This window comes from Oryzias latipes, chromosome 16 (assembly GCF_053564925.1).
Source record: "Oryzias latipes strain Hd-rR chromosome 16, Olatipes_Hd-rR_3.1".
Lineage (NCBI taxonomy): Eukaryota > Metazoa > Chordata > Actinopteri > Beloniformes > Adrianichthyidae > Oryzias > Oryzias latipes.
This window is the reverse complement of record NC_136252.1, coordinates 27,501,366-27,515,601: the sequence shown is the minus strand read 5'-3', so window position 1 is coordinate 27,515,601 and position 14,236 is coordinate 27,501,366. Positions and strand designations below refer to the sequence as shown.

At 37.1% G+C, this 14,236-nt stretch overlaps 1 protein-coding gene across 3 annotated transcripts in view; it reads left to right on the top strand.

The window, feature by feature from the left end:
• The window catches only part of myom3 (myomesin 3), a 68,886-nt gene that overhangs the window by 7,095 nt on the left and 47,555 nt on the right, over positions 1–14,236 (top strand). For all 3 annotated transcript variants that reach the window (XM_078932741.1, XM_078932742.1, XM_023964567.2), the window contains exons 3-8: positions 1,897–2,004; positions 7,006–7,159; positions 7,386–7,543; positions 8,771–8,863; positions 10,084–10,172; positions 12,939–12,983. In XM_078932741.1, the coding sequence (XP_078788867.1) occupies positions 1,897–2,004; positions 7,006–7,159; positions 7,386–7,543; positions 8,771–8,863; positions 10,084–10,172; positions 12,939–12,983 (647 nt within the window). The remainder of the gene's footprint in view (positions 1–1,896; positions 2,005–7,005; positions 7,160–7,385; positions 7,544–8,770; positions 8,864–10,083; positions 10,173–12,938; positions 12,984–14,236) is intronic.

Sequence of the window (14,236 nt, the reverse complement as noted above, 5' to 3'; positions counted from 1 at the left end):
ACAAAATTAACCCAGACAGAACAGCTCTCTAAAAAGTATTAAAGGTATATTTACAACATAGTAAATAACAAACAACAATGACTTCAAGGTGAAGCAAAAGGCTTCAGGGTGAACCAAAGGCCGAAATAAACAAAAACCCCAACTCTCTGAACTCAAAAATCTCACCCGCAAATGAAAGAAAAGGGAAAACAATGACAAAACACTAACCTCCTTAGACTAACATATAGAGGAGAACCCAAATACAAGAACATGGCAGTTCTCAAAAAAGAGCAACGCTAGTCTGCTCAACAAAGTTTACTTATCAATTGGAGAAGAGAGCCAAGCTGAACTGAAGACAGGCTGCAGTACATAAAACCCAGAACAACTGTAAATACGGCCACAGCCGTAACAACAGCCCTAGTCACCCAATCATCAACTGACATTTGAGTTCTTACTCAAGCAAAATCCTCTTGTGTTATTCAGTATTCAAAGATTCAAACACTTCAATGTACTTGCAGGGCCAATTAAATTACCCCATGCTCAGTTTGGCTTGCTGTTAGAAGTGTGTGAGCATTCGGCTTCTGAAGATACCTCCATGACTGCATAGTTGTTTTGTGGCCTAAACAACAAATGTATAGTCACTTGTTAACTTTTTTTTTCTGCTCACAATTACTTTACTGCACATGGTCACTGACGTGTTCTTCTGTTCAACTAATCATGTTCAAAATGTGTTCCAGCTCATAAAAACAGACCGATTACAAGCTAGCACTACACGAGCGCAAAACTGTGGTTGGATGACTGGATACAATAATGACACGACGAATAAAATCGTTGCTGTAGCATAAAAATCCGTTGGAGATCCAAAGCCCCTTGGCACACGGTCCACATTGTTAGCATGTGCGTGAGCTCACATCAGTAGCTGCAGTTCCTCCTCATTACATAAGCTCCCTGAAGACAATAGTGTGTACAGTGTTTGCACACCAGCGAGGAAAAGAGGAACACTGACGGACCAGAAAGAGCTGACTGTGCTGATGACATTCCTCACACTTGAGCAAAAAGAGGTCAAAAATTATGCCGACGTGCTTTAGTAGCCAGATTGAAGATACAGAAGGTGGCTAACTGATCCATTAATGTAGGTCACAAGTGTGCATGTGTGTGTCGGGGGACAGTAGAATTAAACCAACTGTAATCACGCCAAAAAGAATGTTTTAAACTCACAATTTTGTTACCACTATTTGAAACTTTATGCATACGCATCAAACCAATTTAGCTCCAAAATTACCTAGCATGAAAGTAAAAACAAGTACATTTTTATTTTTTATAGCTTGAAGCAAATCCAGGCATCAAGGGGTTCACAATTTTATAATATATGTATTAAAATGGATTTTTGTTGTGATTCATGTGTTGCTCTACATGAATCAGTAAATTTAGTTGTACTTCCTATTTTAAACTAACCACAATAAACCATATTTGGAGCTCAGAACCACAAATATGACCCATTCATCAGTGTGACCAGCATTCCTGACAGATTTTTTTTTAATTGTCTATTTTCTCATGTCTTTGATTTGTACATTTTGCTTTTGTTTGCCTTTTTATTTTTACCAAACCAATAAGGTTCAATAAAAAATGTGTAAGAAGCAACTGGTCATTTGAAAACAGAATCCTGGTTAATGCAAAGTCACAATGTCTGTTTTTATAGTTATATCTAATATACACACCAGCATTCATTGTGTAATCATGTCAGTGGCATTTTCACTGAAAAGCCTTTTTTTTTAAAATACACGTTTTTGTCTAGTCCACAACAAAGCAAACAAGACTGCAAATAAAAACTCTCTATTAAGGTTAAAAAAAAAGTAGATTTTTATTTTATTTTGTACCCGTCTTTTTTCATTTCTCCTTCTTATTTCATTAAATTAGTGATGATGACGGCGCCTCCTACTCCGATTTCCATCCCATCATACCAGCAGATCTGATGTCTGTTAAAGAGATCCTCAACATAAGCAACTTCCCTCGCCATAGGACTTGGTAAGGCACAACACAACTGTGACAAATACTTTTGTCAGCCAGAAGGAAGCTGCACTTGCAACCTGCAAATACACGTTATTTCTTTTTTATTATATTAACACTTCTAAAGGGTTGTGCTATATATAGTAGCACTATATATAGTATGCACAATATACGTCTCAGTGTCCTGTCCATCCATCCATCTATCCATCCATGTGTCCACCCATTCAGTTCATGACTTTTATGGACAGAAATTCTAGGCACCTCCAGGGATTTCAGTGTGGAATCTTACCTTAATACTGTTTTAATAATACCATTAAAATGCATAGAAAGACTTAAGCGGGAAACGTTTTAACTGGATTTAAGCAAACCTTTAATAAAAGCTTATTTGCTTTAAAGAATGAAAAACAAAACTGCAGGTCACATCACCGTTACCTCGCATTTCGAGATTTTTAACAAAATTTGGTCCCCCTTGATAAATGTCATTCTTAAACCAGATTAAAATGACAAGTTTTTCTATAATTATCGTTCCTGAGAGGGCACTGCAGTCAAATTTTAACACAAAAACGTCTGAGATGCTAGAAGCTCTGCAATCATCAAAAGACAAAATGACCACACAGAAACTGCAGACAGGCAGCTGCAGCTCTCTATGCTTGATTATATTCATTTTTCACGCCGGATGAATCTTTTTGTGACACCAACTGTGTCAAAGACTGCTCAAATTGAATGAAAGATCATGAGCAAGGCTCCAACTTCTATGTTGAGTGCTTCCTTCCTAAATTATAGGTGCCTGGCATAAAGCTTTCAGAATTCCCATCATCCACTTTCCCTTCATTTTAGGAAACAAGACTGGGCCCAGTTCACAGACTAGCTGTTTCCCTTTTCTAGCCATCACAGAACAAAAGCTTGGTCTCTAATAAACATGTCAATAAACAGAAATCAGCACCCTTTGCTCGTTTTGTGTTTTCGTGTATGAGGAGAACTGGATCGCTTCATTGATAGAAAAACCAAAAGGACAAAAATCCCTCAAACGAGTCACACAGCTAAATGCATTCTAATAATACTATGGAGAAAAAAGCATGGAAAAGCAGCAGCAGAGTATAAATATGCCCAATGCTTTAAATAACTGTTCCCAACAGATGTGTTATGATTTCTCTTTATTATTAGGACTGTGCTTCTTTTTTGGTTTGTATTTGTGCTCATAAAAACACAAAATTTCAAAACGGCTCAGAGCTGTGAACCTTTACAGATTAAACTAAACAATTATTGTATTATCAAAACGTTTAATTTTAGCTTCAAATGCATTTAATGGAAGTATAACTCAGCCAGTTTAACCCTCGTGCTATCCTAGGCACTTTAACATTGGGAGTTGGGTCATCTAGACCCACTAGACAGTGCGCTGAACCCTTTTTCTTCAATGATTTGTGAACCTCACTGCTGTCCATGGATTACATGAAATCTTTCCACCTTTATCCACCTTTGTCATGGTAGGGAGAACACGTCAATGTAAGGGGGGGGTCATCTAAGATAGCACAAGGGTTAAACACTTTTATCGGATTATGTAATAAGTTACCTTTTATCATTAGGCTGTAAAGAAATAATATCCTAATAGATTTGAGATCAATCGACTAAGCAGAAGATATCCAACCTGTCACACATGGAAAACCTTGGCTCCACATTCACTGCAATGGGTCTTAACCCTTAATAGTCTTAGGCCTTTTTGAGGGTTTTTTTATCCTATTTGTTTAATAACTTGCTTCTCTTTGTAATTATATTACACAGCAATGAAATAGTAAACATAAAACTGTCCAAAAGAAATCACTTTTGGACAGTTTTATGTTTACTATTCTAATCAATTAGATTTTGTCTTTTTTTTTAACTGCAAAATAATTACCTAAATTGAGATCAAACTGTTTTTATGTTATGGAACAAAGTTCAGACGTGTCGAGACAAATCAAAATGGATAAATCTTAAAACAAAGCAAAGAAAAAGTTGTAACCAATGTGAAAAATTAAACCTTTTTGAAAAATTTTTGTTAAATTTTGAATGAAAACTATGCTAATGGGGGGCTGGTGTCAGTATGCTGTTCTTAATAGCTGATGTGATTTGAAATGAACCGGTGAGTTCGGGGTTTAAGGGTAGAAGCATTAGTTTGGTTATATATTATAGATACTTTTAAGAGAAATTTCACTTTAAGCAAACACAAAAATCTACTTTGTGTTTATTCTACGAAATAATCAAATTGGATGGAAGTTTTAGAAAACATATGGGGGCCTGCACATGTTCAAGCATTGCATTTGCTCATAGGCTGCTATTTTCTCAATAGTGATGTTTAATTATGCTTTCATTTGCATTGAACAACTGAGAGGATTTACTTCAGTTGTCCCAGCAGCTCCGCCTCATTTTGAAGAGAAGATTAATTTGCTGCACGTGTCACCTGAGGAACGCCAAGACATTTCCAGACTACATAAAATACCTCCTCATGCATGAAGCAACAAAAACTTGCTACACAGCCACTACCTGCACAGTGCATTAAATGAACATGCTTACATATCTTTTATTTTTTACCTTTAAAGTACAGTATAAGCAAGTCTGCATGGTTTAAAACAATTTCAATGAAAGATTTTAGGAGGTTGCACACCAATTAACAAAATAATTTTAATCATCAATTAGCCAGAATTCGGGAGATCCTTCTTCATATGATGTATGACCTATCCTTCCTTACAATGATCCAGCTGAGTCAGTATCAGTGTTCAAATGTCAGAAAGTGAAAATAAGACCTAAAATAAGCCCCAGATCCAGATGACAGGGAATTAATTCCCCTTGTGGATTTATTTGCAACAAAAAAGGCCTTTTGTTCTGAGGTCACTTTGTCCTTTGTGAGTCAAATCTTTGTGCTTTGATATTTGTAGACTTCACAGCAATGGACTTTTCTGTTCTCCAATCCACAGAAAATGTGATTACACTTTTGTCTCAAAAAGGGCATCGTCACCAAGCGTCTACTTCATGATCATGGCTAAGGATAAAACAAGGTTTGGTTATGAATGATAGTTTAAGAGGCCGCATGACTGCCACATATTAGGGTCTGAGCTCTCAGTGACACTCAAATGAAAGCAATATTAAAGTTCCAAAAAATGTATTTTAAAAAAGATGGAGAAACGATTATGAGTGGGTTTTCACTTGATGAAGACTATACCAGGAAATACTTAAAATTGAAGGGAGAACAGTAAGTAATAATGATTAATTTACTCATAACAAGAGCAGAAGTGATAAATTAAGCTAAAAGTTCCTGAGGGCAAAATGTCCCATTTTTTGCCGAGACTTAATGAGACAGCAAATTTTAATATCTATGGGGGAAAAAATGATTTCCAACTAACTGATTTTCCTCTGTATTGACCATGATTTAAAATAAACCATGGATTGTGGAGTCAACACTTTTCTTTGCCTGTTTTCCTTCAAACTAACTTGAGAAGACCCAGACTCCATTCCCTCAATGCTTAAAACCTCTTAGCCCTTGAAAACTGAAACGCTATGTCAACCAGTGGCATCTAAAGTAAAGCAAATGCTTTCATTTGCATATTGATATACACAATTTGTGCATTTAAAAAAATCATTTAGTCAGGTGGGAGGCTGTTAATGCTCTAGTGGCCATCAAGGAAAGAATGTGTGTGAATACTAAAGAATCTGCCTCCGTGTTATTCTGCTACCCATAGACGTAAGTGTATAAACGTGTGAAATATTCTCTCATAATTAAGCCCTAAGGACTGTCAATCAAAATGGCTCAGGATGCACACCCTTCTGTGATGAAATGGAATTATTAAACCTCAGAATCTAAAATGCAGACAACATGCAGGACTGCGGGCGCTATAGGGCATATGAATCAATACATATGGATGAACGGCACGTACACAGGAAATGTTCAGAGCTATAGAACCCTACACACATTTATAAAAGACTGCCAATGGCCTTAACTGGTTCTTCAAACTTTTACCATTTATAAGCCTTTAAAATGAACTCTGATCACAGCAGGAAATAGCTCACTCACATTCACTAAAAAGGGTTAGAAATCTCCATAGATTCACAAAGAAATTCAAGGGAAATTTCCATCTTTGTTCCAAATTAAAACAGGTGGCTCACCAAAGAGACCAATAGGACCAATTTAACTCTGCTATGAACAGCAGTGAGAGTGTGAATATATATCATTACACACTGATAGCCCTTGTAATATGAAAATTTTTACTGACAAAAATATACATTTTTGGCATTAAAAGCCAAATATTAGAAATTCAAAGGTGCGTTTTGGAAAACTAAACACAAAAAGAAGCTGAACCAAAAGGAATAGCTCAGATAAAATCATCATTACCAGCAGGGTTTTGGTATGAAAACAAAGATTTTAGGATTCTGTTCTGCTCCTTGCCCTCAAGTGCTGGGCCTCTCCAAAATTCCAACAGTGGTGAGCCTGGTTGGGCCATGTTTACGAATCTTTTCAGGGACCCCCACTTCTCTTCTCCTGGACGCCTCTCCTGGACCTTCCCCGGGCTGAGTGGGTGGCTGCCAGTAGCATGGAGCCAGTCTCCCTTGAGGGACCCTGGTACCGTAGCTGGGTTGGGGGATGTCAGAACTCCCAAATGGTGGTGGGCTGTTCATCTGGGGATGGGGCTATTCTTCTGGTTGGGCTGTGCTCCTGTACCTCCCTGCTCTTTGGCATTGGGGGCCCCTGTGGCGGTCCTGCTGGGCCTTGTCAGGGTGCCAGACATGATTCCCTGTGGGCAGATTTCCTCTGCCCACCTTTGCTCCTTTTCTTTTCTGTCCCGTCCCAAAAAAACTGATACAAATATAATGACTATAAATAAAGTTTAGCCTAAATTATTTAATTTCATTATCATTTCAACTACTTAATTGGACTTAATCTACTTTAAGAGCAAATAAGGACTTTAATAAATGGGATTTTCTACACCTTTGGATGGGTTGGGAAGTGGCTTTTAAAACAATCCTCAGCTTCTAATTTTTGCTCTTGTTTAGGGAAATCCTCCAGGAAACTATGACTGCTGATGAAGAGCATCACAGAGAATCGTGGAAAATGTTTGGGAATGAGGTTGAGAAAGTGGAGCTGGATGTGATTAGAAACCAGCAGATACTGCGAACTCGTGTTGACAAAATGGATCTTCGCAGGCAGGTATGGTATTTATCTTATAGAATTAGATTTATTTCATTTTCAAATGAAATCAGAGTCAGATTTCTGCATAAAGTTGTCAAGTTACGGCAACATTAAGTCAGCATTGAGATGTTTCGCTTTACTATTATCTGAAACTTATTGGGATTTGGAGGAAAAATTGTATAACAAACCCCGATCTGTTTTCTTTTCAAATAAGAGTTCTTACTAATATTTATTTATGCCTCAGGCTCAAAAGAAGGCAACTCAACAGATGACGTATCTGGAGCGACTGAGTCAAAGGAGTCCAGACTTTCCAGTCCCTCTGAGGGCTCACACAGTCTGGGAGGGGATGACAGTGAAACTCTCCTGCACTGTCCAGGGCTGCCCACCTCCAAAGGTTGAATGGTAAGAAAGTGCATTGGTTAGATGAATTGCAGAAAGAAAATTAATGTTATTTCTTTTACTGAAACAGCAGAAAAAAAGGTTTATAAATCTGTAACTTTGTATCAGTGACACAAACGGAGTAGTCCACATTGGTATTGAAACAAAAATAACTGGCAAAGTGTTTTTGGAGCTTAGGGATTGTCACTGTTCATTTTACTGAGAAACTACCTGAGTAAAATCAGGAAAGGTTGACACTTGAGCTGGGTGTAGATAATCCATGAACTTTACCATCCTACATGGGAGCATTTGAACTACATCTCCTACTAAGAGCTGTTCCAAAACAAAGGCAGAATGGGAGATGAATCCCTGATTTATCTGAGCACTTAATAAATAAAGTTATAACTTAGTATCATGTCACCAGGTGTGTAAAAAAGATCTGAGTAAAAACTTTGTCAAAACCATTTCAAACAAGTCTGACTGAGTATTAGAGATACCATAAAAATAAAAATAAAACCTTAATTAGAATAATAAAATCGAGAAATGAGAGGGAAAAAAAGGTGTGAAATCATGACACAAGAGTCGTAATTTTAGGAGAATAAAGTTGGGTAATTATGAGTAAAAAAGTCCATGCTTTACGATGAGAAGATTGTAATTTCATGTGTCATAAATTGACAGTTTACACAATCAAAGTCATAAATGTATTTGGCAAAATGCTGTTTACTAAGACCAATAGAAACAACAACAAAAAAGAACCAATGTTGCGTTTCAGTATAGAGAAATGAAGCACATTTTAAGTGATTGCTTCAGCATTGGTTTTACAAAGAAAGTCTTTTGGTGAGTCAACATTGCAAGAAAAGAACACTGAAAAGAATTAGCAAAAGCATCTTCGGAAGAAGATTCTTGACCCACAAGGAGTGGATTTCCAGAAGGTGCACCATTAACATTGTTGGCTGTATAGTTGGAGAGGTCTAAATCCATTATGGCGCATTGATTCCTATGAAAAACTAAAGTCTTATGGCATCACCATAAATGGGTGCTTTGATAGATTTAGTCGGCACGTGATGTGGATTGAGGCTTACACAACCAACTTTGTTGTCGAAAAAGCATGGTTTTAGCTTGTGCAATTGTGACTTTTTCTCATGATTCTCGTGACTTTATTCTTGTATATGAACATATTTTTTCTTTCATAGTGGCTGTAACACTCCTATGCAATAAAGAAACAAATCTGTCTTTTTTATTTTCTCTTAGGTACAAGAATGGGAAGCCTCTCATAATGGCCGACCTACCATGGAAGTACAGTTTCCAGCAAAGCTATGGTCTTAATTTCCTAGAGATCAGAAGGTTGGTTACCACCTTAAGCTTAATGCATATAGAGATGATTGCTAGAACTGAGACATGCACCTTAGACATCTTTGCCAATTATAAACTGACGGAAGTGCAGAATTGTACAAAGGCCTAAGGAGATGAGCTATGACTCCCCAAGTGCCATCTTCTAAAGGTCATCAAAATTAAAAACCTGGAAGGGGTTAGTCAGTTTATCCTCCATAAACAATAGCATCCCAAGGAATTTGCATAATAATTAGGGCTGGGTACCGAGCCCCGGTATTGAACCCTGGGCAACATTCTTCAAGACCGCAGTATCGTTAAGATCTGACCTCAACGGTTCTGCTATCAGTACAGGAGAAGTCACATTTTTTTTGTGTCCCACAAGATGTAAATGTTATCTGCCATATTTAACTCACCAAGTCAGTCAATTGTCCGTTAATTAATGATGATATTAATATCACAGTTCTCGCTGAAGAGGAGAGGTCTGTCTGGCTATTTGTGTGCACAGGGGGCGGGGCTGTTGTTCAGACAGCACGCTTTATTAAATCTGCGCCAGAGCGCCCCGACTATCGTGTCAACCTGCTGCTATGATGACCGTATTTTGCGCTCTCTGTGTAGAATACAGTGGAGGGGCGCAGGAAAAAACCACTCGCTGCTGCTGCAGAGGTTGTGAACAGGTGAACAGGTAGAGAGGAAAACCAGGTAGAGAGGCGGGGGGGGCCTTTGGCTTCAAACTGTCAGAAAAATGGACACAAGGGCGTCAGATATAGACGCAGCTATCACTGCGGGAGTTGAAGCACAGACTTTCTCTGCGATGATTTTATGAACTCAAACATTTATTTAATTTGTTTTATATTTACATCATGACAGCAATACGTCAAAACATTGCTGTTTATTTTTCTTTAAATAACTTCTTTTTTCATGTATTTTACTTTTCAAGTTGGAAAAATGTATAAGGTAAAATATTTTGTTAAAAAAAACCATTGCTCCATAATGAGGAAATGAAACACTTTATTTTCTTAATTTGTTATTTATTTATTTATTTATTTTTCATCCTCAAAAAGTATCGATTAAAGTATCGTTAAAATACCGGATCAATAAGCAGTATCAATAACAGTAGTAGTACCATTAAAACCTTAATGATACCCATCCCTAATAATAATAGTGCAACTTCTTTGTTTGTACTTTTCTACTTTCTAATAAGTTAACTATAGGATCCTATGTTCTTTACCAAGGTGCTCTCCTGATGATGCTGCCGATTACAAAGCGATAGCCAGGAATCCCTTGGGGGAAGCTATGACCTTTGGAACACTAGTGGTGAACTGTAAGTTGTCCAACCTAGATCGAATATCGCAATTAATGCAAAAATAGATTTAGAATGTGTTTCATTGTATAAACTGTGGCCAAACTTCAGATGTCATTGAGATGTGGATGTAAGAAAATTTAGCAGAGTCTAAACAAGATTATTGATATGTCGAGCCTTTCTCTGAAGGGACACATATCACCTATCATATCCGCAGGTTTATCCAAAAAGATTTTTTAGTGTTTTTAAGCTTGCGTGAAGAAAGTTTTCTTCATAGGCACTTTAAAGCTGTTTAAAGCTGTTTTTAAAAGCATGCATTAAATGTGAGTTATAAACAGAATTGTTACTCAGCCAGATTTGATCTGATTAAGTGTTTTAGTATAAGTACATGCCATGTATAATTAAATAATAAAAAAACATAAGAGGCTTTAGGGAGCTTGGATAAATTATGCAGATTCTTCTGACTTTTTCTAAATGCACTTGAACCACAGGAGACTGAAATATTAATTGTGTTTTATCCGCTTATGTAAACGTTTCCAGAGAGGAAAAGCAACAATACTTTCACACAAGATTCAAGATGCATAAAGCACCCTGTCAATAACCTATATTTATTTTTAACAAGTTCCATCACTGATAATAATCGCACCTAAGAAATGAGCCTAAATCAAAGCTCACAACTATCACTAAGAAGTATGAACACCCAACACTTTAGTGAGCAAAAACAGGCTGAGCCAGCACTAGATTGACAGCAACCATGCTTCCAGGAGTCAAAGGAGCACACAGCTGCGTGAGATGGATAGATAACCGCAGCAGTGTTTAAAAAGCAAATTAAGCTTGGCTCACCGCTGACTGAAGCCTGTACCGTTGATATTCTTCAGTCATCTGTGCTCCTGCAGCATCTTCAAGGTCATTAAGGAATTGGCCGTTTACATTCCTTCAGCAGCACTGAAACCAAAATAAGCATTATCCGTTTTAAGAATAATCACACATCCTTGCAGTAATTTGCCCTGGTGCATTCACAGCGGAGCAACATTACTAAAAGCAGTTCATAGATTAACTAACTACCAAGGCCCTGGCAAAAGCTCGGCTGCGCCTGTTCATATGTGTAGTAGCTAAATGGATTCATAAAGAATGAGGTCAAACACGTTTTCACTCTTTTTCCCGGGTTTAAACAAAGCTGAGATTTCTATAGTAACTAAGTAGCAAAAACAGAAATGTATGACAGATTTATTTTTATTTACAGTAATCTAGCTACAAGCTACTTGGCCACAGGTGTGTAATTAAGATAAGGAAGTCATACTCTATACATTTTCAGCTGAGATTTTAAGGCAGGCTACGGAGCCCGTGTCCTGACATTAAAAAACTAAAATATATGTCGTTCCCACAGATTAATAACTTGTTCCCACAAATTAATATCTCGTTCCCCCAAGATAATATTCCGTTCCGACAAGATAATATTCCGTTCCCTCGAAATACTATTTCGTTCCTTCGAAATAATTAATTTTTGCGAACGAAAGAATTAATTCATGCAAACAAAATAATTATTCACATCATAAGTCATTCATAAACACGGGTATGATCTCCGTTCGGCCGCAAAAGCCGCTTTCAGCGGTAATCTCCGTGTCTCTGTGACCCACATTCATTCGTTCAAGAAAGGAAAAAGAAAAACAAGAATGATCAATTTATTATCATCTCAATGAGTATAAGAAAAATATCATAAGATTTATGATACCTAGGCTTGCTGCTTTGCCATACGATTCACCGGACATACTAGCTCCACCGCGGAGCTCTTTTGCTTGTCATGCCGACATTCGGGCAGCTGGCTGGCCAGTAGACAGACAGACAGACAGCTCATATTGTAGTTTAGGGTCGAATACATTTTACATTCGCAGGCTAGTAGGCTACATGCTAACTAGCTGATCATTTATCCTGTTACTAACGTCATAGATTTCCAGCAGATACCTTCACATTTCTGTCTGTGTGTGTCTCATTACAGTGCAAGATGTGAGCAATGTCCCGTCATGCATACCCAAGATGCATCTTGGGTATGAGTGATGCATGATGGGATGTTGCTCACATCCATGTTTGTAATGCTAGGATCTATAGGAGCTACTGCAAAAATGGAATCATTATGAAACCCTTTTCTCAAGAAAAAGCGTCCTGTCTTCTGTTTTTCAAGCAAAATAATCTTAGCAGCAAAATAATCTTAGTTTAAGAAAACATGGCTTTGTAACTTCGTAAGACAATTATTCTTACCCCATTGGTAGATATTTGTGGTTATTTGAAAGCATTTTTTTCTAATATTACGCATATTTAACTTTTCTCTTGGAGATCTGTTTTTACAGTGTAAAACAAGGGGTAGTGACAGCAGCCATGGGTAATAAAATGCATGGAGACAGCTGTCAAAATGGTTTATGGGTACTATTATTATTGGAGTGCATGACATGGTTACATTTCTATAATTATTTGTTTATTTAAAGTGACCAAATTGGTGATGAATTACATTTGTCCAGTATGTTATTGAACAAAAGACCAAATAAATCAGACCAAAAACGAACTATTGGTAATTTAGAATGTCATCATGTACAGTTATTGCCCTATCTAAAGGGTTTGAAAGGTTTTTCTGGCCTGGATTAAGAAGAATAATGACTGTGACTGCTACCCCCTGTTTGTTTTTTCTTTCTTTTTTTTGTACTGTCTCTCCATCTACTTATGACATTTTTCTCTCCATCTCTGATCTTCCCTGCATTTCTCCCATCTGTCTTGCGCTGCCTCTTTGTGGTAAAGCATATCACGGAGCGCTGGCTGGTTCAGAGCACTCGCAGACCACCGGTAAGTTTCCCGAAAAAGATTGTCCCCTTTCATTTCCACTGCCACTCTTTCATGTATAGCTCCCTCCCTTACTAAATGAGGCATGACTCGGTAACTTTGAAGACTGTGGCATAATACAGTGCTTGCATATACTGTCTCTTCTTCTTAGACTCAGATGGTAAAGGAGTGCTGCAATGATATGTCCTTGAATTTTGGTTGGATTTTAATGGGTGTCTACGGTGGCCTGGAAGTGCAAATCCCTCAAAGCAAAAAAATATTAAAGATTCCAACAGCAATAATAATAAAAAGCAAAATAATAAAAAAGTATTACATTTTGAAATCGAAAGGAAATTCCAGAAACAAATAAATCCCACACATATCAACAACACAATTGCAAAAAAACAATGACACAAAACAGAGAGCAATAGGTTAGATTGTTTTAATTTGAGCTAGACCTTAAGTTATTTAAAGTAAATATTTTCACATTCAGAGTAATTTTTTACTTATTTGACCAAAATTCTTCCATCCTTTGAGGAGGGCAAAAACTACATTATGCAAATGTAGAGTCTTCAGTGTCTGCTCTGGCTTTTTGACTTGATGGAACAATGTTAATGATACTGTTCCTCTAAAGACAAAGGGCTGTCTGTTTATTTGGTATAAAGAAACAAGGGTTAATGGTTTATCAGACAAGGACCTCTTGTGGGTGTATGAAAAATGACAACCAAAAATGGCTAAAATGCTATCTGTCATGGGAGTGGGGGAGCTTCATGTTATTTTATAGGAAACACCCAGTTTTCAATGCTGAATCTTGTGCAACACACAGGTGACATGTTTTTTGTCTATATGGGAGGGCATAACTTGTTTTATAGTTGAAACGTCTGCATTTGTTACGTTACACAACTTCATAAAACATTCTGTCATCCACAAGATGTCTTTTTCAAAGCATTATTTCACATGCGCATGTCATTATTTTTTCCTGCTAATAAACAAACATAGTTTAGTTTATTTGGTTGTAGAAAATCTGACTAATAATATTCCCATTTTATTTAAATATGTTTGTATATCTCAGGTGTTTTGCAATTTTTGTTTTGCATCCTAAAGTTTACATAACGCATTTGAATTAGACGTCAACTATGGATAGATTGCACATTTTCTTCACAGAACTCAAATCAAGTGAGAAGGATTGTTTCATCCATTCCAACTTCTTGTTTTTGTTCCAAATTATCAGCAGGACAGAATAAAAGAGACAGACAAAACCGTTTTATAGAAAAGTG